This window comes from Trichosurus vulpecula, chromosome 4, assembly GCF_011100635.1.
Source record: "Trichosurus vulpecula isolate mTriVul1 chromosome 4, mTriVul1.pri, whole genome shotgun sequence".
NCBI classification, from domain to species: Eukaryota; Metazoa; Chordata; class Mammalia; order Diprotodontia; family Phalangeridae; genus Trichosurus; species Trichosurus vulpecula.
The window spans coordinates 44,883,838-44,906,891 of NC_050576.1; the positions used below are offsets into that span (position 1 = coordinate 44,883,838).

Here is a 23,054-nt window from a genome sequence, read left to right on the forward strand (position 1 = left end):
ATACAAGTCTGATCACGTCACTCTTCTGCTCAGTAAATTTTAGTGGCTGACAATTCCTCTAGGGAATATATAAATTCCTCTCTGCCATTTAAATCTCTTCACAACCTTGTTCCACCCTCTGCCGAGAATAAGCTTCCTCCTTGCTTGCCTCCATCTATCAGAGTACTTGGTTTTCCCCAGAACTCACTCAATACCACCTTCTACATAAAGCCATTCCCAATCCACTCCTACCTCTAACTCTACTGTACCGCTTCCCAAATGACCTTGTATTCATTTTGTGTACATATCGATTACTTAGCTGTGTTCACTGTGCTTTCCCCATGTAGGTTCCTTACAGAAAGACTGGGCAAGGACTGCTTCTTTTTTGTCTTTGGTAACCTCAGGACTTATCCCAGGGTTCCGGCCCACAGTAAGCACTTAATAAGTGCTTATTTAATGGTTTAAGACAAGATTAGCACATACAAATCTAAGTGCTTATTTGTCATAATTTAGTTTAACATACATTTTGCTTTTTCTCAAGTCCTATCATTAAACATTCAAACTAAAAATATTCACTTTATAACTTTGTTCCCAAAGTTTATGTTAAAATCAGTTTGTTTTTCCTGAATACAGAGTGACTGAATTATGGGAGTGTGGGAGGTCAGGATCATATCAAGGTGGCAACAGGCAGCCAGCCCAGGTTTAAAAATTTACCATTGGTAATCTACAGAGTACAAATCTGCCTATGAATGATTAAAATCTTAATGTGTTTAGAGAAGCCAGTATACTTAAAATAGGATTGTTCTCAATTCGGAACATACATATTTAATAGTAGTAAAATAATAAAAATTTACATGCCAATTCAGTCCACATTTCATGAAGGTTTGTTATTTGTTAAAGGTGAGCAGTTTATTCCAAATTTATAAAACATTTGTTCTTTTCTAATTAAAAAACAGCTTTTAAAAGCTTGAGAATAATAGGGTGTTCCTTTCAAAATACCTCATGGATTATTTTGTACCATCCCAAAATACCCCTATAGTGCTAAAATGTATTGTGTCTACGTTTAATTTTGAGTGAGGAGGTTATAGTTCTGAATTTAACTTGTAAGAATGACTGGTCACTTTGAAGGGCACATGTCTGATTGTTACCATACCATAATGTTATATTAATAGAACATTCAGAGGGATAGTTGTAGAAGCATTACTCAGTCACTAAAATATTCAGCAATACTTTTATTGTCTATGTATGTCTGCATAATACTAATTGCTGGGCTTTTACAAAAGAGAAGAGATGTGACCGCTGCACTCTAGGAATTCATAATCTATTCCTGAATATACATATCTGATCATCAAACTTAGAGCTGGAAAGGATTGTAGAGACCATTTAGTCTACCTCTTCATTTTACAAATGACAAACGTGAGGCCTAGAGTGCGTTAGTGACCTGCCCAGGGATACAAATGAAAGCAGCTTTGAAATCAAGTGCTCCAACTCTAAATCCGTTGATTGCTCTTTGCTCTTTATCTCTCTCTTTTTTTTTCCCTTGGAGAGGGGAAGGCAGGGCAGTTGGGGTTAAGTGACTTGTCCAAGGTCACACAGCTAGTAAGTGTGTCAAGTGTCTGAGGTCAGATTTGAATTCAGGTCCTCCTGACTCCAGGGCCAGTGCTCTACCCACTGCGCCACTTAGTTACCCCCTGCCCATTATCTCTTACTAGACACCTCACTCCTACACCTTGCTAGTTCCATGAAACTAGATTTTCATAGCATCATCAGTCTGGAGAAAGAACATTAAAAGGTATGGGGGGGAGGCAGCTAGGTGGTGCAGTGGGTGGAGCACTGGCCCTGAAGTCAGGACGACCTGAGGTCAAATCCGGCCTCAGAAGCTTGACACACTTACTAGCTGTGTGACCTTGGGCAAGTCACTTAAGCCCAATTGCCCTGCCTTCCCCTCCAGTCTGAATTTCACCTGAAGCATGATGTTTTTTTGATAACACACATAAAAGAACCAGAGAATGATAGCAACGATAGCAACAAAAAGTATGTTAGCATAGCGCACACACAGACCTGGCTCAGTCAGGATCAGGAGACCTGGGTTCAAGTCCCAGCTCTAACAGTTACTAGCTATGTGAAAGTGGCCATTTAATCTGTCCGCACCTCAATTCCCTTATCTTTCAGATAGGGCAGTAATACTTAAACTCCCTTATCTCATAAGATTATTATGAGGAAAGTGCTTTATCAAGCACGAAAAACTAAGTAAATGTCCAATTCCTCTTGATTAATGTTCGTGGTTTGGGACAGAGAAGGCAGACACGTGCCCTAAGGAAAATCAGGACATGTGAGGACAAAATTTATTTTGGGCTGTGAGCAGTTGATTAAAAAGGTAGCATCATAGAATTAGAGTTGAGTTTTTGATCATGGTTTCAAGTAAAGGAATGATGGGCTTTTGAGCAGAGATACGGGGCAAAATTATGACAGGCATGACTAGTAGGTCTAACTATTTAAAGGAAATCTTACAGAGATAAATGTAGAATACTACACTTGGGTTTTAAAAAATCAATTGTACAAATATAAGATGGGGGAATTACAAGTAGACACCTATTAGTGTGGAAAAAATCTTGAAGACTTTCATGGCCTGAAGGTTTACTATGAGTCATCCCTATAGCTTGGCAGACAAAGAAGCTAATGTGGCTTTAAGTTAGTTGAGATATAATGTCTATCCAGAATGAGGGAGGTGATAGTTTTGCTTTGTTGAGTACCCAGCCTTGGTCAGATCACATCTAGAATATTGTGTTCAGTTCTATGTATAACATTTTGGGAAGGAAGGAATGAAAAAGGCGTTTATTAAGCACTTAATGTAGGCCAGCCTGTGTACTAGGTGCTGGGGTTAGAAATTCAACAAGGCAGCGCCTGCCCTGAAGGGAAAGACAATGCATTTTTGGAGTAGTGGCCAGAGAAGGGTATTTTGGTCTGGGAAATCATAAGGATGACGAATGGAGTTATAAGTCAATTGACATCCCATTTTTAGGAATAGTTGATTTCTGTTCCCAGAAGAAGAGGTAGAAAGGGGAGGGAGTAGTGGTTTATGGGAAACAACATGGCAGGAAGATGGTCAGAATGCATTGTGTTGGACCTGGGGACCCCTAGAAATCAGGACCTTTCACCAGTAAGGAGCACAGGGCCCCAGGATGGGAGCTAGAAGGCTGAGATTGGGGTTCATTAAGACCCCAGTAATCTAGAACTGGTACAGAAGCATGGTCTAGGAACATGGGGAAACTGAAGACTATATTTGTGAGGATTGATTGAAGAAACTGGGGATGTTTAGTTTGGAGAAGGGAGGCCAGTACTGTGTTCAAATATTTGAACTAGGAGAGCACAGAGTCATAGTAGCTAATGAGGAGAAAGTTTCAAAAAGGACTGATTGCTCATTCATGTCAACTGAAGGGGAGGGCTCTAGCCTGAGAAAGGTTTGTTGGATTTGGCAAGTTGGAAGTCATCAACAGCCTTCAGAACTATTGCACTGAGGCTCTTTATTTTAGAAGTTTAGCTCTAAAAGGTGTTGGAGAAAAAGAATGGATATCATAGTCTGGTGGATTTGAGTGAAAGGCAGTGTTTTTAATTAGAGATATTTGTACATTTTTTTAAGCTTAAAAAGCAAAGAACTAATGGGTATTAAGAAATTGGAATTACCAAGTTGGTAAGAGTGGGGACAGGAGGAAGTGCAAGCTGGGGTCTAGATTACAGGGAGGAGCTGGCGTTACTGAGGGAGAATCCCAGAGTTGGAGGCCATTTATTCCCAACTCAAACACTGATGGAGTCCTCAGTATAACACGGCACACAAGTGGTTGTCTAGCTGCTTCTGTAAGAAGACCTCCAAAGAGGAGAAACCCACCAGCTCTTTAGAACTTTCACTCTGCTTTTGGACAGCTCTAACATTGAGAATGTTTTCCTGAAACCAAGTCTAAATTGGCTTCTCTGCAAATTCCTCTATTTGGGACCAAACAGAACCTGTCTGGTCCTTCCTCCGTATGACCGCTCGTCACATCCTTCATGATCGCCGTCCCGTCTCCCTTGAGAATTCTCTTCTCCAGGCTAAACATTCAGTTCAACAATTTGTTACGTGCTTGTTCAATTTATAAAGTGCCTACTCTATGCCAGGCGCTGTGCTAAGCGCTGGGGATGCAAAAAGGCAAAAGATAATCCTTGTCCTCAAGGAGCGTGTGATCTGACGGGGGAGAGAACATACAAAATATAAATATGTATATATGTATATTATACACACACAAAGTAAGTTATATACAAGATAAATGGGAAACAGTTAAAAGAAGGAAAGCACTGGAATTAGAGAGGTTGGTGGAGGCTTCCTGTAGATGGTGGGATTTTAGTTGGGACTTAAAGGAAGCCACTTTGGAATGGAAGAGAGACAGCATTCCAGATACAGAGGACAGTCAGAATGCCTGAGCCAAGAGATGGAACGTCTTGCTTGTGGAATAGCTAGGAGTCCACTGTCACTGGATAAGAGAATCTGTGTTGGGGAGTGAGGCATAAAGAAGATTGTGAAGGTAGTAGAGTTAGGTTATGAAGTGCTTTGAATGCCAAACAGAGCACTTTTTATTTGTTCCTGAAGGCAATAGAAAGCCCTTGGAATTTAATGAGTGTGTGTGTGTGTGTGTGTGTGTGTGTGTGTGTGTGTGTGTATGTGTGTGTGTGTGAGTGATATCAGACCTATGTTTTAGAAAAATCACTTTGGTAGCTTAATGGAAGATGGGTTGGAGTGGGGAGAGATTTGAGGCAGGAAGACCAACAGCAGGCTTTCGCAATAGTCCAGTCATGACATGATGAGATCCTGCGTTGGGGGTGGCCGTTTCAGATGGGAGAAGGGAGCGTATTTGAAAGATGTTGCATTGGTGAAATTGACAGGCCTTGGCAACAGCTTAGATATGGGGGATGAGAGATAGTGAGGAGTCCAGGATGGCTGCTACATTGCAAACCTGAAGGACTGGGAGGATGCTGTTGTCCTCTGTAGTAATAGGGAACATAGGAAAGGGGGAGAGTCTAGGAGAAAAGATAAATTCTGTTTTGGATATAGGGAGTTTAAGATGTTTACTGGACGTCCATTTCAACATGTCTGAAAGGCAGTTGGAGATGAAAGATGGGAGGTCAGCAGAAAGATTGGGTAGTAAAGGTAAATTTGAGAATCATCAGTATAAAGATGATAATTAAATTCAGGGGAGCTGATGAGATCACCAAGTGAAATAGTACAGAGGGAGAAGAGAAGAGGGCCCAGGACAGAACCCTGCGGGACACATGTGGGTAGAGGATGTGATCTAAATGAGGATCCAGCAAAGGAGACAGAAGGGGTGGTCAGATAGGTAGTAGGAGAACCAGGAGAGAGTAATGCCCCAAAAACCTAGAGAAAAGAGAGTATCAAGGAGGTGAGAGTGATCAACAGTGTCAGAGGCTGGGGAGGGGTCAAGGAGAATGAGAATTGAGAAAAGATCATTGGGCTTGGCAACTAAGAGATCATTTGTAACTTGGAAAGAGCAGTTTCATGGAATGATATGGTCAGTAACTATATTGAAAGGATTTAAGAAGAGAGTGAGAGGAGAGAAAGTAGAGGCATCTATTGTAGAAGGCCTTATGGAGGAGTTTAGCTACAAAGGGCAGAAGAGAAATAGGATAGTTTATGGGGATGGAAGGATCAAGTGAGGATTTTTTCAGGATGGAGAGACATGGGCATGTTTTGGGGCACTAGGGAATGAGCCAGTAGAGAGGGAGAGATTGAAAATAAGTCAGAGTGCAAATGACAGAGGGGACATTTTGTTGGAGGAGACAGGATGGAATGAGATAATTTGAACAAGTAACAGGGTTAGCCTTGTTAAGGAGTAAAGCTACTTCATCACATGAGATAGGGGAGAAGGAGGAGAAAGTGACAAAAGGTGTCTGAGTGAGAGGAGCTTGGGAAGAGGAGGTTCATGGTGAATGTTCTTACATTTTTCTGTAAATGTTTTTTTCTGTTAAACCGAGGCCAGGTTCTCAGCGGAGAAATTGGGGAGAGAGAGAGCTGTGGGATGTTTGAGGAGGGATGTAAAAGTTTGGAAGAGCCATTGTGGAAAGTGGGAGAGTGAGTTGTCAAGGGAGGTGTAGTTGGATTGCCTAGGTAGCAGCAGGGAGGATCTTGAAGGTTGTGGAACAAATTTATAGTGTGCCCAATTAGAGTGGTTTTGTGATTTTTCTCCACCTTTGTTCAGCACCATGATGATAAGTGATCCTCATGTGACACCACCCATTGGGATTGGCGTCTCTTACCAGTATCCAGTTTATCAACATCCTCCTTAGGTGTTAGAAGTAACCTTTTCTCGGAATACAGGCAAAATAGTCTTAATTCAGGTAAAGGATTTTGCTAAAGAGGAGATTAGAGGGGAGTGCTTAGGATTTTATGAAAAGGTTTAACCTTCCAGGAATATGTCATCACTTATGTGTAGGGAATGAGTAGAAAGAGAAGAGGCAGACTAGGAGCATGGAGGACAGGGTCTGGGCCCTGGAGGAATTGAAGACAGGTTTGTGGCAGGTGTTAACTGGAATTATCTACATATATTTTTATGACAACAGTTTTTATGTATAACAGAATTTAGACCTGTGCTTTCACATGCACTACCAAGAGGCAGTGTGGTACAATTGGATTCAGTCTTGAAGACCCAAGTTCAGGTTCTGCCCCTGTCACATCATGAGCTGGGTTAAGCACTTAGACACACTGTGGCCCCAAACAACTCTTTCTAAGATTGTTAAATTCAGTGGAGGAAATGTCCACACAGAGATCCTTGCGCCTGTGAAAACACAGGTCCAGACAAAAAATAACAACAACAAAACTAACAGAAAAACTAATTATAAATTCCTTAAGGTCAAGATCTGTCTTTGAGGGATGACATCCCTTGGAGTGCCATGAGAAGGTAGGAGGGCAAAAAGCCCCCAACTGTTGATGGTGATGTTTTTGGATAACATTATAGCTGAACGGCAAGCTTTATCCTGAACTGTTTGCAGGGTGCTTGAGATATGACGTATATCAAGTAGGAATGTAAGAGTCCAGCAACAACCCTAACAGACTGTACAGTAAACAGCACTTTGTCATAGAACCGGTTGAAGAGACCTTATGTTTTTGGGTCATGCATTTTTTTCATACCTTACATTTAATCAGTGCATTGGGTATGCTTCAGAAGAGTCTTTCTGTTTTCAAATATTTTGAGATTAATAGGTTAATCCCAGTTGTGAGATTGGGATTAATTTCCATCAGGAGGGGTTTTAACTCTGTGAGTCTGAGGCAAAAGACAAGAAGTCTAGGACCTTTCTGAACTTCGCCTTTGTTGTAGTTCGTAATCTGTCATGATCATTTGCCAAGTATACATACTTGCTTTAAGATCACAAAATGATTTGATCGAGGTAATTTTTTTGTCATACCTTGTCAGTTTTACTGGTACCTTTTGTGTTTTCACCTATGAAGAAACAAACTCACTCCCTGTACTGAGGAAGGTATTTATTCACCAGAAACCTTTAGTCTTAGAACAGCCTGGTGCCTTTGAGAGGTTACCTGGCCAGCTCCTGTATGATGCAAGACTTGATCCTAGGTCTTTTTTAATCCAAAGATAGCTTTCTCCTGTCCTCGATAGTAACACAAATAAATAACTCATATTTACATAGCAGTTTGCTGGCATCATCTCAGTTAATATTTACAACAACTGCTAAGCAATACAAGTGTAGGTGGTACCATGGAAGGAGTGCTGGGCTTGGAATCAGGAAGACCTAAGTTCAACCCTGGCCTCAGACATTAGCTGTGTGACTCTAGGCAAGTTAGTTCACTTGTCTGCCTCAGTTTCCTCATCTTTAAAATGGGGATAATAATGGTATCTACTTCATAGAGTTGTTGTGAGGATATAATGAGATATTTGGAAAGGTCTTTGCAAAGTGCTTTACTATCATCATCTTCTTTTCTTTTCACAGATGGGGAAAGCTGAAACTTTTAAGTAGGTTCAGTGACTTTCTTAAGGTCACAGCTAATAAATAGTTGAGGGGGAACTCAAAACTATGTCTTCTGGTTTAGCACACAGTGTTCCCTCTAATGCACCGTACATTGATTATAAGATTAAGTCCTAGTCATATCACTTCATTAAAGCTGAAGTTGAGTTATGTATAAAATGAAGAGAAGCATGATTTGAGATATTTAATTTCTTTTAAAATAAGATCTGAGTTTTATAATTTAGTGTGTCAGACAGTAATTGTAGACCAGTAAATACTTCTAGACATCTAAAAAAAGAACCAAAAAACACTGTAAAAATGGAACAGCTGCTATGTATATACCTTTTTTTTTACCATCCTTCCCAGAAACATATTTTTAAAACATAAAGATATGATCCTAAAAAAACCCAAAGGAAGTATTTAAAAATGGTTTACTTACCTAGCGTAACTATGGTTTTTTTTATTGGGAATAGGAAGATGTACTTTACCTAAAGTAACTTGTTCTCTCATTCACTTACTTTGGTAGAAAGCTCTCAAGGAATGAGCAGAGAAGAGAGGATGAATATTTAGATCAGAGAATAAGAAAGTTAATTTGATATATTAACTAAAGATTTCAATCTGTTGGACAGAGTTCTGTATTGTGTTTTCTAAAGCTCAGTCACTACATGGCTTAATTTTAATTGTTAATTTCCAAACTGCTGGGCATATTGAATTAGCCTTATGTTTCATATTAATTGAATGGTAACTGTCGAAAGGTTTTACAAATCAGAATCAAACTGAGGGAAGTGTAATATTGTCCACTTTTCTAAGACATGACAGTAAAGGACTATGAAACCTGGACCTGATTATTATAGAATGTTTTAGACCAGCCCACCAGTGGGATTGTGCTATGGTTTGCAGTACAAAGGATTGCTTTGTACAGTTTTATCAAATACAACATTTCTTGCCAAAAAACCACAGCAGGCACACTCAGAATAGCTCTCTGTAAAACAACAACAACAACAAAATCCAATTTTCTTTTCAATGGGACCCATTAATTGGATAAAATAAGGAAATAAGAAAAGAGATTCTTTGGAAATTATTGAAACTTAAAAATAATTTTTTCTTGCTTTATCTATGAAAGTAGAAGTAAAACTGTTAGATCTTTAGGCTGATATTAAGATGGGACTTTCCTCATAAAACAGTGGTTAAGTAAGTTGTTAATAGTACATACAGATTTGAAATACTTGGGATATTGTTAGAATATATAATACTTCTCATCTTAAATTAACATTTCATTTAAGAAAATATTTATTATATTTGAAATAGTTTTAATTTTTGATCTAAACTGTTACTTTGAAGTTATAAATGTATGTACATAAAAATAAATTTAGAGTTCAGCTGTAGAATGTTGATTTTAATCTCAGCCTTTTTTGGTTAGAGAATTTGAGTTTTTGGCTAAATGTAACTTTCAACTAACTTTTTACTAGTCAGAAGCATTTTGCTGTTCTCATAGTCTTAACTGGAAATGAAAATAAAGTTCAGCATATTTGTATACAGCCTAGCTATATTTAAACTCACAGAGAATAGCCATGCTTTAAAACTTTGGAGTGATGGAGGATTGTGGGAACAAGGAATGCATACATCATAAAGAAGAAAATAGTGGCTCACAATTATTAAAACTCTAATCTGTTGGTATTGCCAGTATTGAATTTTTGCATTCTTGGTTAAATTGAGTCCCTTTGTTATATTTCTTGCAGTTCCACAGAGCAAACAAAAAAGACAAGAGACAAAAAACAGAGTCACCGGAAAGTTTTTCTCTTATTTGGTTTATATCTTATTGTCAGCACTTTGATATGTATATGATAGGTCTGTTAAGTGTAAGTTGATTAATTTTCAGAAGACAGAAATAGAAAAGAATCACTTAAGTACTAGCAATGGAATTCTAAGCTAAAAAAAAGTTTAAAATAGCCTACCTACTTTATCTTCTTTGGTTATCCATGAGTCAAAGCAAGTAAATAAAAATTTATTAGGCACTTAGTGTATGCCAGGCCATGTACTAAGAGGCCTTGAAATACAAATAGAGTCAAAAGGGAAGACAAGGCCCTGTCTTTATGGAGCTTGCACTCTAGTTGGGGAAGGCAATACATAGAAGGAAACTGAAAGTTGGGGAGGTGGTGGGGGACAGAGGAGGTATAGGTAAAGACCATATGGTAATATTTGGTGAGGGAAAAGATTATTCTTATTAATTTGTTGTCCTTCAGTAAAGCCATGTAATTTGTATAGTGTCCTGAAAGTTGATAACGGTGGGTCTGAATCATTTAGTTGTGTCAGGATATGACAGAGCAACAACTCTCGTTGTGAGAAAGGCTATGTGGTTTGAGATGGTAAGCTGAAATAGCTATTAAAACAAAGAGTTGCTAATATACTTTTTACTTTTGCTTTTAAAGGTCCTGGAATCCCAGTTGCTACAAGTAAGTCTGAAGTAAGTACAGCTGAACAATCTCCTCCAAGTCCTAACCCTGTGAAAAAAGGTGGCTCCATCAATTGGTCTTTTCCAGATAAAATCAAATCTCCGAAAACTGTAAGGAAACTTTCCATGAAAATGAAAAAATTACCTGAACTCAGCCGAAAGCTAAGTGTCAAAGGAACCTTGAGCTATATACACAGTTCACACAGCCCCTCCTCCTTCTCTAAATGTAACTGTCAGAGTAGGAGCCACACAGTCACTTTACCTTCTGGGAATACCACCCCAGCTGCTCAGAGAAATGTGATAAGCCGATACCACTTGGACAGCAGTGTCTCTTCTCAGCATAGCTTCGGAAAAGAGAATTCTACAAGTTCTAAATCTACTTGCAAAGGTGGTTATCTCAGTGATGGAGATTCACCTGAGCTTATAATTAAATCAAGCAAATATGGATCTGAAAACAGACATTTGAGAGGAAAGGAAATATTTCCAAATAGTGGTAACAAAACGGAAATAGACATTGATGCTTTTAGACATTACAGCTTTTCTGATCAACCCAAGTGTTCACAGTATCTCTCTGGACTCATGAGTGTGCATTTCTATGGAGCGGAGGATTTGAAACCACCGAGGATGGATTCAAAAGATGTCTTTTGTGCCATTCAGGTAGACTCAGTTAACAAAGCAAGAACGGCGTTGCTCACGTGTCGGACGACCTTTTTAGACATGGATCACACCTTCAACATAGAAATCGAAAATGCACAGCACTTAAAGTTAGTGGTCTTCAGCTGGGAACCAACACCGAGGAAGAATCGCGTGTGTTGTCATGGGACCGTTGTCCTCCCCACCTTGTTCAGAGTGACAAAGACACACCAATTGGCTGTCAAACTTGAGCCCAGAGGACTTATTTATGTGAAAGTGACTCTTATGGAGCAGTGGGAGAATTCTCTTCCAGGCCTGGATGCAAATCGAGAACCAGTGATATTTGGGGTAGATGTTCAAAAAGTTGTGGAGAAAGAAAATGTAGGATTGATGGTGCCGCTGTTGATGCAGAAATGTATTATGGAGATCGAAAAGAGAGGCTGTCAGGTATTAATTTTTCTGTATTATTTTGAAAAGTGCCTTTGATTATTATGTGGCTAAGGAAATTTTGGGGAGCATTCTTTGAAGGGTGAATTTAGACGAAGAATAGTATAAATCCATTCCTTTACCATTCCTTGTTTGCTTATATTATTCAATTGTCATTTGTAATGAAATTCGTGTTTTGAACAATAGATGATTAAGAATGTCAGATGGGTTCCACATTTACTGTGAAGCAGGAATTTCAGGGATACATTCTCTTGAGCAAACGCACTATTTACCTGTCTCTCAGGATACTCTCAGCACAGCATAACTGTGAGAGTTCATAACTGATAGGATAGGCAGAAGATACTCAGAATCAGGTTTGTCTTTATTATTCCTTGTTTAGACAAAAAACTAATCTTAATGAGCACAGTTAGCCATGCTTTAAAAATATTTTTTCCCTACATCAGGAGTCTATAACTGTCACTGATTCTTAGATATACGATGTTGAGGAAATGGTGAAAGGAATGTGATTAAATCTCACATACTTCTTTCCATTTAGAAAGTTTAAAAAATGCTAATGGTATACTAAGGGGTAGCAATGAAGAACAGTTTTTTTAAAAATCTAGTAATAAAGATGGCATTATGCTGAAGCATTACCTATAGTGCAATTTTTGTTCATCCATTGATGTAGGTGATAAATTTTAAAATAATACTAAAAACAACAAATGATTATGTTTAGATATTTTTATTAAGATAATTTTGAAATTTACAACCGCATTTTCACAGGATCGTAGGATTTAGCACTGCCTTGTACCTTACAGATGATCTAATCTAGCCTCCCTGTCATTGTACGGATGAGAAGACCAAGGGCTGGAGACAGTGAGATATTTGCCTGTTGTACACAGGTACTAAGAAGCTGACATAGGGGATTCAGTCCCAGCTCCTCTGGTGCCAAGTCTGTTCTAACATGAGGCATCATCCCTGTCTTCCATTCTAATGCTGTAATGGAAGAAGTTAAAAGCAGGACAGTGAGGGTACATGTTACATCCGCAGAATGTTTTCGAAATACAACTTAGATAGAAAATTTACTTGAAAATTTGAGACTTTCAAATTCATTACATATAATAAGGACTTTAAAGTTCAGAAGTTAATATGGAATCCATGAAGGCAGTCGTTGATAGCAGGGAGAAGGCACGGGTTCCAGTTTCTTCTCTATCATCCTCATCATCATTTCTATAGCACCTGCTATATCCAGATGCTGTGCTACAAGTGCTTTGCAAACATCTCATTTGAGCCTCACAAAAAGGCTCAGGTGCCTTTATGATCCACATTTTATAGATGAGGAAATGGAGGCAGACAGAGGTTAAATGACTTGCCCAGGGTCACACGTTAGTAAGTGCCTGAGATTAGATTTGAACCCAGGTCTTCCTGACTTCAGGCCCAGTGCTCCAGCTGCCCCATCACTATGACTGACCACTAGCTTGTGAACCTAGGGATGTTATTGAACTTCAGTTGCCCAGCTATATAAAGTGGGGATTATAGTACCCTGTCTGAAGGTAGAGTTTGGGCCAGCAGACCTTTTGGGGCTTCTTCTACCTCTAGGCAGCTTTGTAGTTTTCCCTATTCTCATGTCAGTTCACAGCGTATAAAACCTGAAGTGGCTTTAATCAGACAGTCAGCTTTTATTAAGCACCACATGTGTGGCAACACTATGATAGGTACTGAGGACAGAAAGACGAAGATGAAACAGTCTGGGGCCTCGAGGAGCTCATGCTCTGTGGGGAAACCCTTTGAGCATGTAGTAAAAGCATTGTACGTGAATTAGGCTTGTCTTGGACAGATTGGCCTCCTCCTAAACAGTGGTTTCACTTTGTAACTGTTCCTGTTCATGGACAATGCACAATCAGCCTTGGAGATTCACAGACAAAAATAATCTTTTATGTAGACCTGCTCTTCTTTGGGTTAAGTGATAAGAAAATTGGTGTAAAAAAATCCTTATGTCTGAACTGCGCTTTTGCTTCCCGATTAAGCTTTTTATGAAATCAAAGAAACAATTTTTCTTTTTTGCCTTTTCTTTCTTTACTTTGCTTAGTCAGTAGATAACCAGTTCATTTATCAGACATGCATTGCCTTTGTCAGTTACTAAAAATAATTATTTCTGTAGATTGTTAAAGTAAAAAACAAAGTATCACTATTTTTGTCATTCTATTATGTGAAATATTCTGTTCTATCTTTTGTAAACTGATGTCAAGTGCCAAGAGAATATAATTGGGCAAACACTTTATAGAACAGAAATTACTTCTTGATATTTGGAATGAATTTTTTTTTCATGAATCCTTTAGTAATTCATAGGTAAACTTGATTCATTGGATGATATAATTTAGATTTCTACCATAAAGAGGGAAATACTCTTTAATACTCTGTTGGTCATAATGTTAAATTGTTTTTTCTTGAATTTTTTAAATTTAAAAATTAATACATTTTGTTATGATACAACAGACCCAAAACACCCAAACACCTTGCCTTCCCTCCCTCAATCAATTAATTTTACTGATTATTCATAGAAAAGTGGGATGTGTTGTTTAACTTTGCCAGTATAGTACTAATATCGACATTTGTATTTGGCTAGAGTGTTGTTGCCTCAACATTGACTTTATTTGTAGTTGTGGTTGTTTATACTGCTTTTTTGGTTGTTTTTTTTTTTACTCTGCATTATTTAATGCACATCATCCTTTCTTTCTTGGAATTATAGTGATATTTTTTACTCTTAGATCTAGGGGTTTAGCATTTTTGTTTAAATATCTGACAAACTAAAAAGTAGCTTTCATAATTTTGCAGTTGGAAGTGCACTTTCCTGAATTAGACATCCTTTCACATTTTGAGAGTGCTCATTTACTACGCTGAACATTTCAGATTGGCTTTCTACCAAAAATTTGGTCAATCTTTGTAACTATTCCAGTTCTTTGGCTAAGCACATCAGATCCTGTTAAACACACAGACAAAAACAGATTTTTACATAGGCCTGTTTTATTTTAGGTTCTTTGCAAGAACTCTGAAACTACTTAGAAAGAATAGCCCTACTGCATGAGATTCGTGGCCTATCCAGCCTAGGATTCAGACTTTGAAAAAGTACCCAGGAGAGGTATTGTAGAAAGAAGCAGTGTCATCGGTCAGCATTAAATATTACGAGTTATTCGCAAACATGATTATTTTCCCCTAATAACTTACCATGGATCTGTTGTCCATTAATTTATTATTTATCTTTTTTGAATCTCTATTTTCGGGCTTTACTATGTCTTGAAGAAATGAATTCCATAAGTTTATTATCCAATATGTAAAATAGCTGTATGTCAGTTTATTAAATTTGATTTGCCTAGTGTTCAGTTCGCTTAAAGACAATCATTTAGAACAATTCTTGTATAATCAATTTGCCTGTGATTTCCTGAAATATACATTTCTAATAAGAATTACTTACAAAATTTACAACATTTCAATGTAATAACATGGTTTTTACCCATCTTAAGCATTTTGTTCCCATTGGCAATTTAAAAAAAAAGTTTTACCTAGACTTCGGCACTTACTAATTGTTCACTCGAGAAGGCAGTATGGCATAGTTGAAACAGCAGTAGACTTGGAAATGAGAAACCTAGATCCAAGACCCAGCTCCACTTTACCAGCTGTGTAACCTAGGATAAGCAGTTCACCTCGTGTGGACCTCCCTTTTGTCATTTTTTAGCTGAGGAGGATAGTGCTGGTGTGGTTTACCTGAGGAAAGCGCTGCGTAGGGCTTGTGGGTTGTCACCATTACGGTGAGCACTGTTAATTCTGCCCTTGTCATCTGTCACATAGGCATGTTAGGAGGACAGTGTTTTCGGAACCCCAGTGCAGCCCTCCAACGTGCCATGCTAGTCATTGCTGTCATCATTCAGTAAACATTGGCTAGATGCTCATTTCCTTACTATCAGTAATCAAATGATTAGTAGATATTATATTAACTATACAATATAGATACATAGATTAATTATATAATATAGATATTAGTTACATATTAATGCTCGTAATAGTTAGCAAATGAGCATGTATCTAATATTTGTTCCTGCTAGCAGACTATTATCTTTTGGTCAAAGGGCAGAGTTGTGATCAGTTTGTTAATATATTAAGTTCCATAACATCTTATTTTTCAAGTTATTAAAATAATAAAGTATTGTTATTATTATTATCAAGTAAGGTTGTGTCAGAAGAACGTAAGTTCTGACCATACTGGAAAGGGTGCAGAAAACAGGCCTAGTGACTGATTAGATATTGTTTGAAGACTAGCCTAGCTGAATTCAGAGAATCTTTTTACCGCTGGGTTATTTTTTTACCTTAGAAAAATAAAAGCACTGTGATTTCCTCTAGTGAAAGAGGATACCTACATCAATAAAATCTTGTACAATATTCCTGACGTAACCCATCTCTATGCTGAGGACTGTCTGCTGAGTACCAATCTCTCATCTCCAACTGCCTTTCAGACATCTTCAGTTGGATGCTCAGTGGGCATCTTAAATTCAAACATGTCCCAAAAACTGAACTTCTCTCTCTCCCGTTACTGTAGAAGATGGCACCTTCCAATCCCTCAGGCTCACAACCTAGACGTCATCCTGGATTCCTCACGATCTCTCACCTCCCATATTCAATCTGTTGTTAAGGTCTGTTGTCTTCATCTGTGCAACATTATTGTATACCCTCATTTCTACTCTGACACTGTCACTTCTCTGGTGCAGGCCTGTATTACCTCACACCTGGGTTGTTCCAATAGCCTTCTGTTGGGTCTGCCTGCCTCAAGTCTTTCCCCACTCCCATCCATCCTCTATTCAACCACTGAAGTGATTTTCCTAACATGCAGGTCCAGTCATGTCACTTTTCATCCCAAACTCAATAAACTCCAGTGGTTCCTATTGCCTCCAGGAGCAAATACAAAATGCTTTGTTTGGCATTCAAAGCCCTTCATAACCTGACCCCCTCTTACTTTACTCCCCAATTTGTATTTGGATTTCTTGCTGTTCTACAAACAAGACATTCCATGTCTTGGCCCTGGGCATTTTCTCTGGTTGTCCCCATGCCTGTAATGTTCTTCATCCTCTGCTCTGCCTACTGACCCCCCGGCTTCTTTTAAGTCTCACCTAAAATCCTACTCTTTACAGGAAGCTTTCCCCTACTCTTCTTAGTTCCAGTGCCTGCCCTCTGTTATTTCCTATTTATCTTGCTTTGTATATATTTGGTTGTATGTTGTCTTCCCCACTAGATTGTCAGCTCTTGAGGGCAGACACTTTTTTTGTATCCCTGGAGATTAGCACAAGGATTGGCATACAACAGGTGCTTAATATGTTTGTTGATTGATTGATAAGTGGCTACAAGAACTGTACACAATGTTTTTGTGAAGCAAAGGTATTTAATGAAATGGAAAAGTAAGAAGAGTAGCAGAAGGACATTCCCCCCCTAAACCTGGGGTCCTTTCTGCCACAGTGATACACAACATGTGTGGGAAGAATGGATACATATAAGAAACACATCTGGGGAATATTTGTGATGATGGCATATTCCTTGAACTCAGGAAGATCTGAGTTTAAATCCAGCTGGGTGACCCTGGGAAAGTCACTTAAAATTCCTGTGCCTCAGTTTCCTCAAGTATAAAATATGGCTAATAATAGCATATGCCTCCCACGGTTGTTCTAAGGAAAATGAGATAATTTTCGTGAAGCACCGTGCAAGTGTTAATTATCATTATCTTTGTTGTCATTATCTGTGGAGAGGCAGCTCATGCCTCTGGCATTGCAGGCCATTGCTGTGTTCTGACTGTGACATTGTGCTCTTTCTGCTGGACTCCTCTGAACACATAATGACCGCCCTCTCAGGGAGATGCTGCTCTTCTGTGTCCTGCTCGATTGGAACACCATTTCTGTGCAGAGCCCTGCTGGGTGGGCATGTGGCTGTGGAGCTCTTACCTTCTTGGGCTGTATATCTTTCTGATGCTCTTTCAGTTCAAAAGCCAGAAGCTTTTTTATATCTCTTAGAACAGCAGCAGCCATAAACCAGATGCAATGCCAGGGAAAAGGCTGCTCAGGTTTTTTTCTTCATTTGTGGACTCGTCTGTCTATTCCTTTCCATAGTGTTTGACCAGAAGATGGTCATGTTTATCAAGTGTTCTTGATGTAGGTACATAAAGCTTTTATACAGTAGAAGAGTAATTTTTTTGTTTCGATTCTAATGTTTCTAGATCCTCAGGCTTTCTGGTGTGTGTGTGTGTGTGTGTGTGTGTGTGTGTGTGTGTGTGTGTGTTGTTTTTTGTTTTTACTGTAGCAGCACATAAGGAAACAGTCTTTAGTGATTCCTAGCTTACTTTCTTGGTTTGTAACAACCTGGATCCCACTAAATATGTTGGGTTTTGTTTTCTTCTGTTCATTTCTAATGACTTGCCCAATGAAGCCCATTTGGCACTTTCTGCCCCATTGATAGAACCTCAAAAATTATCCTGGTAGTTTGTATTTTATAATTGAAGTTTTCAAACGTGTGTGTTTTACAGTGTGTTCCTTCCTCTAAATCATTTGTAAATGTTTTAAATAAAAATAGTCCTAGACACTAATCTCTAGGGAACTGTACCATTCACCCTCCTCTTTCAAGACATGCCTTTTTTATCCATCCTATTTTTGTTTCTTGTATTTGAGCCAATTTCTTATCCATGCTGAATAGTATCTTCCCCTCCATAATGCAGCCTATCCCCAATCCACTCACTCAATTTTGAAAATAGTCTTTGTTGTAGAACTTTGGCAGAGGCTTTAAAAAACACCCCAGATAGATTGTCTGCTTGTTTCTCTTCATCCTTATAAAGATTTAACTGTTAGGCCTAATAGATATCAAGCATGATTTCTTTTTAAGAAACCGTCTTGCTTTCCCTCAGCAAATTAGGTCCTATTATGTACTTTTGTATGGAGCTTTTGTTTTGCTTGTATTTTACCAATGTTTATTTGAAGTTTTATCTTAGATTCAGTTCATTATTATTATTTTTATAATAGGAAACTAAAATGAAAGAGTATAAGCACCTGAATCTTAGTCTCTTCTTCACTTGGATAACCTTAATTAAATGGTAGTTTTTCTAGATTTACAAAGTGGATCCAGCAGCATAAGTAATATACTTACACAAGTTTACTGTAACACTCTAGAATGAAATTTAGTAATGAAGTATGAGGCAAGTTGTTGGTTAGGTGTTTTTTTTTTGAACCAGTCTAAGGAGAATTAGTTACTGGAATATCAAAATAACAATATTTATATGACTGACTTATTACAGCCTTGTTGTATGCTACACCTTAAGTAAAATATAGCAAGTTGTAAATGTCTGACCACAGGATATTTGTTTTAGTGCATAGGCATGGGGAAAAGGAATTTAAAGTGGATAAGATATAGATATTAAGAACTATGGGAAAGATTGCAGAACAATGATTAAAAATTTAAAAAGTAGGTTTTTGTGAAATTCATAATCTTGTTTCTGAGGAATTTTAAAGTTTAATGACATTGTAATATTAGTATCAGTCATGTGTGCTGTATATAATACTTATTTTTCTTTTTATCATGTTTCACTATAATGTGGCCCTGGTTTTTATTTACAGGTAGTAGGCCTATACCGATTATGTGGTTCAGCAGCAGTCAAGAAAGAACTTCGAGAAGCATTTGAGAAGGATAGCAAGGCTGTTAGTCTGTGTGAGAATCAATATCCAGACATAAATGTAATCACAGGTAATACATTTCCTTTCTTTTATATAATTGTTCTAGAAAGACTATAATCTTAGGAGAGGAAACGGAAGTTATAATTCTGCTGTGTAAAATCACATGTAGGTTTACTTTGAATCTTCCTTTCTGGCTATCATCTTTACTTCCCTAACTTGCCCACTAGCCCTGAGATTATAGCATAGGTCACAGAACTCATCTGATCTAGCACCTCCATTTTATGCATGTGGAAACTGAGATCCAAGAAAGTTGAGTGACCTGTGCAAGGTCATGAGGTAGGATGTGAGCCCAGAGACTTTGACTTTAGTGTTGTTGCTCTCTCCACTGGCCTGCACCACCTTCTGAGGGCAGCCTAAAAAAGAGATGGCTTCTAGGAGATGAGGGGGCCTGTTAGTGCTCTTCACATATTCTAAGGGTTGTAGGGCAGGGCCTGGTTTGGCTTGGCCCCAAAGGGCAGAACTAGGAACCAACAGTGGGTGAATTTATAAGACACAGATTTGGGCCCAGTATTAGGATAAACCTCTTTAACTATTTGAAGTCACCTGAAGCAGAAAAGACTGCTTCAGAAGCTGGTAGTGATTTTTTTTTCAGTGGTTTCTAAAAGAAATTTCCTTTCAGATATAGGTTGGACTAAATGAGTTCTGACATCTTACTCTAAGGGAATAACTGAAGTCTTGGAAGTAAAAGAGATGGGTGAGGGTGAGAGAGGAGTCTGAGAACAGAACCTCAGAGATTACCTTATGGAATCAGAAAAAGGACAACAAGCTAGAAAGAGACAGATGAAATAGTTGAGATACACTTGGACAACCTGGAGAAAGTGTGTTATCTTAGCAGCTAAAGGAAGAGACCGTATCCAGAAGAAGATACTCAATAATGTCATATGCTACAGAAAGGTCAGCAAAGAGAAAAGACCATTGGATCTGGGTATTAGGAAGAGGTCATTGGTGACCTTTCGAAGCTGCTGTTTCAGTGGGATAGAATGGCTAGAATGGAAAACAGACTCCAGAGGGTTAAAGATCAAATGTAGTCCTTGAACTTGAGGAATTTGCAGTCTAGTAGGAATCACAGAATCTCAGAGTTAGAAGGAACTTCAGATTCCATCTGTTGTTGTTGTCATTTGACCTCGAAGGGACCTCAGAATCCATCTAGTCCAACTTTTAAGCAAACAGGAACCCACCACACAACATTCCCAACAAGTGGTTGTTCAGGATTAAAAAAAAAAGATTTTTAGTGAAGGGGAGCCCACTGCCGTTAAAGGCAGTCCATTCTACTTTTTGATAGTCACTAAACATTACTATGTGCCAGGCCCTATGCTAAGCTCTGGGAATGCAGATATGAAAAAGGACAGCCCCTGCCCTCAAGGAGCTTACAGTTTAATAGAGGAAGAGAACACAGGGAACAGAAAGGGTACCCCGGACAGCGGCATGATGGAGAAGTCCAGAGGAGTGCAGCAAGGTGGGAAGTGAAGAGATAGCTGCCTTGACAGCTTTTTGAATGGAGGCTGTGGGAGGAGCTCACCATCCTTCGGTCAGAGGGGAGGGGCACCATGGGTGAGAGGAGATTGTGAAGTAGGAGCTCTAGGGCTGATGTGATTTTAAAGGGTGAAGAGTTCTAATCGTTTCCTTGTACCAAGCCTAAATTTCCTTATTTGTAATTTCTAGTCATTGGTTAGTTCCTAGCCAAATCTAATTCCTTTTCTACATGAGCCCTTGAAGTACTTGAAGATAGCTATTATGTCTCCCCTAGTTCTTCTCTTCTCCAGGCAAAACATACTCAGATTCTTCAGCTAGTCCTCATATAGCATCATAGCCCTTTGACTCTCCTGATCTTCATGCTGTAGATGTTTTCAAGCTTCTCAGTGCCGTTACTAAAATGTGATACCCAGAAGTGAACCCGGTTCTCTAAACATTCTGGAGCAGAATACAGCAGGACTATAATCTCGCTAGTCCTGAGCACCATGCCTCTCCTTGTTTGGTTGGGAAATATTAAAATAACCTTTTCAAGCCTGTCCTAGTAATAACAGTAATTGATTATATAGATGTTACAGCTTATGAAAATATTTATGTTCTGAGCCATGTCAGTAATCATTTATTAAGCACCTACTATGTGCCAGGCTCTGCTCAGTGCTGGGGATACAAAGAAAGGCAACAGACAGCCCCTGCTGTCAAGGAGCCTGCAGTCTAATAAGGGACACATCAAACAACTGTGTGAGCACAGTTATACTGGATAAATTGGAGATAATTTCAGAGGGAAGAGATGAAGATTAAGGAAGGGAAAGGCTTCTTGTAGAAGGTGGGACTTTAATGGGAATTTGAAGCAAACCAGAGAATCCAAGGAAGGAGAGCATTCCAGGCATGGAGGACAGCCAGTAAAAATGCCTGGAGTAGGGAGATGGAACAACAAGGAGGCCATTGGCACTGGATTGCAGGGTATATGGAGGGAAGTAAGATCTTGGAAGACTGGAAGGGCAGAAAGGGGTCATGTTATGAAGGGCTTTAAGAGCCAAACAGACGGTTTCATATTTGATCCAGGAGGCAATAGAGAGCCATTATAATTGATTTAAGAGGGCGTGATACGGTCTGACCTGAGCTTTATGATCACTTTGTTGGCTGATTAAGGGTGGACTGGAATGTGGAAGGACTTGAGATGGGGAGATCCACCAGCAGCTCCTGCAGTAGGCCAAGTGTGTGAGGCAAGGAGGGTCTGCATCAGGGGGTGTCAGTGTCAGAGGAGAGAAGTGTTGAGGTTGTTTGGAAAATCACTGAAATTGAATCTTTTACGGTCATGTTGTCTATTTGCTGAACATGAGCTGTATTAAAAGGAAACTGAGAGTTTCCTTGTTATTATTCCTTGTTATATACTAATCATAAAGGATTGTGCTGCTGTATGATGAGGACAAAAATATAGTTGGAACTTTGATTTTGTGTTTGAATGCCCTGGAGTTTTCAGATCTGTGACAATATTGTAGTAGTTTTTTTTAGTCAGCACTAGAAATGCATCATGCACGCGCGTGCGTATGTGCGTGTGCGTGTGCGTGTGTGTGTGTGTGTGTGTGTGTGTGTGTATGCTTTATAGTATGGTAATTTATTGTAATAAATCTGTTTCGGGGCGAATGATGTATTCAACATAAATGAGTTTTTCAGATAATTAACTTTTACCACTTTAAGTGCCAAAACTTGTTTTGAATTTTTAACTGGTTTTGATTAATATTTTCTAAAATGCATTAAATATTTCCTTTCCTTACTAAATAGTATGCTGGACCTAATAATCTGGACAAGTCCAGGTTATATTGTGATAACACGTACTGTGGTGATGTCCAGAGAACTATTGCCTCTACAGCAAATGTTTCCTGTACTGCTCTGCTCTTATGATTTTTCTTTCCATTTTAAGTAACTTTTTGTCTCCTTTCTCTGCTGTCAGCAGTCACTCCTGTTTTCCGTATGTCTAGATTTTCCAGTCTGTTACCTTATTTTATATGGAAGCTGTACTACTTTGTGAATTAAATAAAGTCCATGGTAGGGGAGAGGCTGTGATGGCTATTTGAGACTTAGAGGCTATTTTCATTTATTTCTGGTTTGAGGCTGTATGATTAAGATAGCTAGAAGGGTGATGTCTCCGTAAGTAGGTTATAATTATATTTTATAGTTAGGTTTAATTGTTATGCTTAGCCTCATATATTATATTTCTTTGCCCTTTTTAAAAAAGAAAACAAACCAAATATTCAAGCTGATTTTTCTTATTTATAAATCTTAGCATATGATGTATTTGTTGTATAATCGGTCTCCCTGCCTGAAATCTTCTC

At 38.7% G+C, this 23,054-nt stretch overlaps 1 protein-coding gene across 1 annotated transcript in view; it reads left to right on the forward strand.

The window, feature by feature from the left end:
- SYDE2 (synapse defective Rho GTPase homolog 2) overlaps positions 1-23,054 on the forward strand; it is a 109,865-nt gene that overhangs the window by 38,966 nt on the left and 47,845 nt on the right. Inside the window, exons 3-4 of the mRNA XM_036755339.1 lie at positions 10,413-11,515; positions 19,135-19,261. Of these exons, the coding sequence (XP_036611234.1) occupies positions 10,413-11,515; positions 19,135-19,261 (1,230 nt within the window). The remainder of the gene's footprint in view (positions 1-10,412; positions 11,516-19,134; positions 19,262-23,054) is intronic.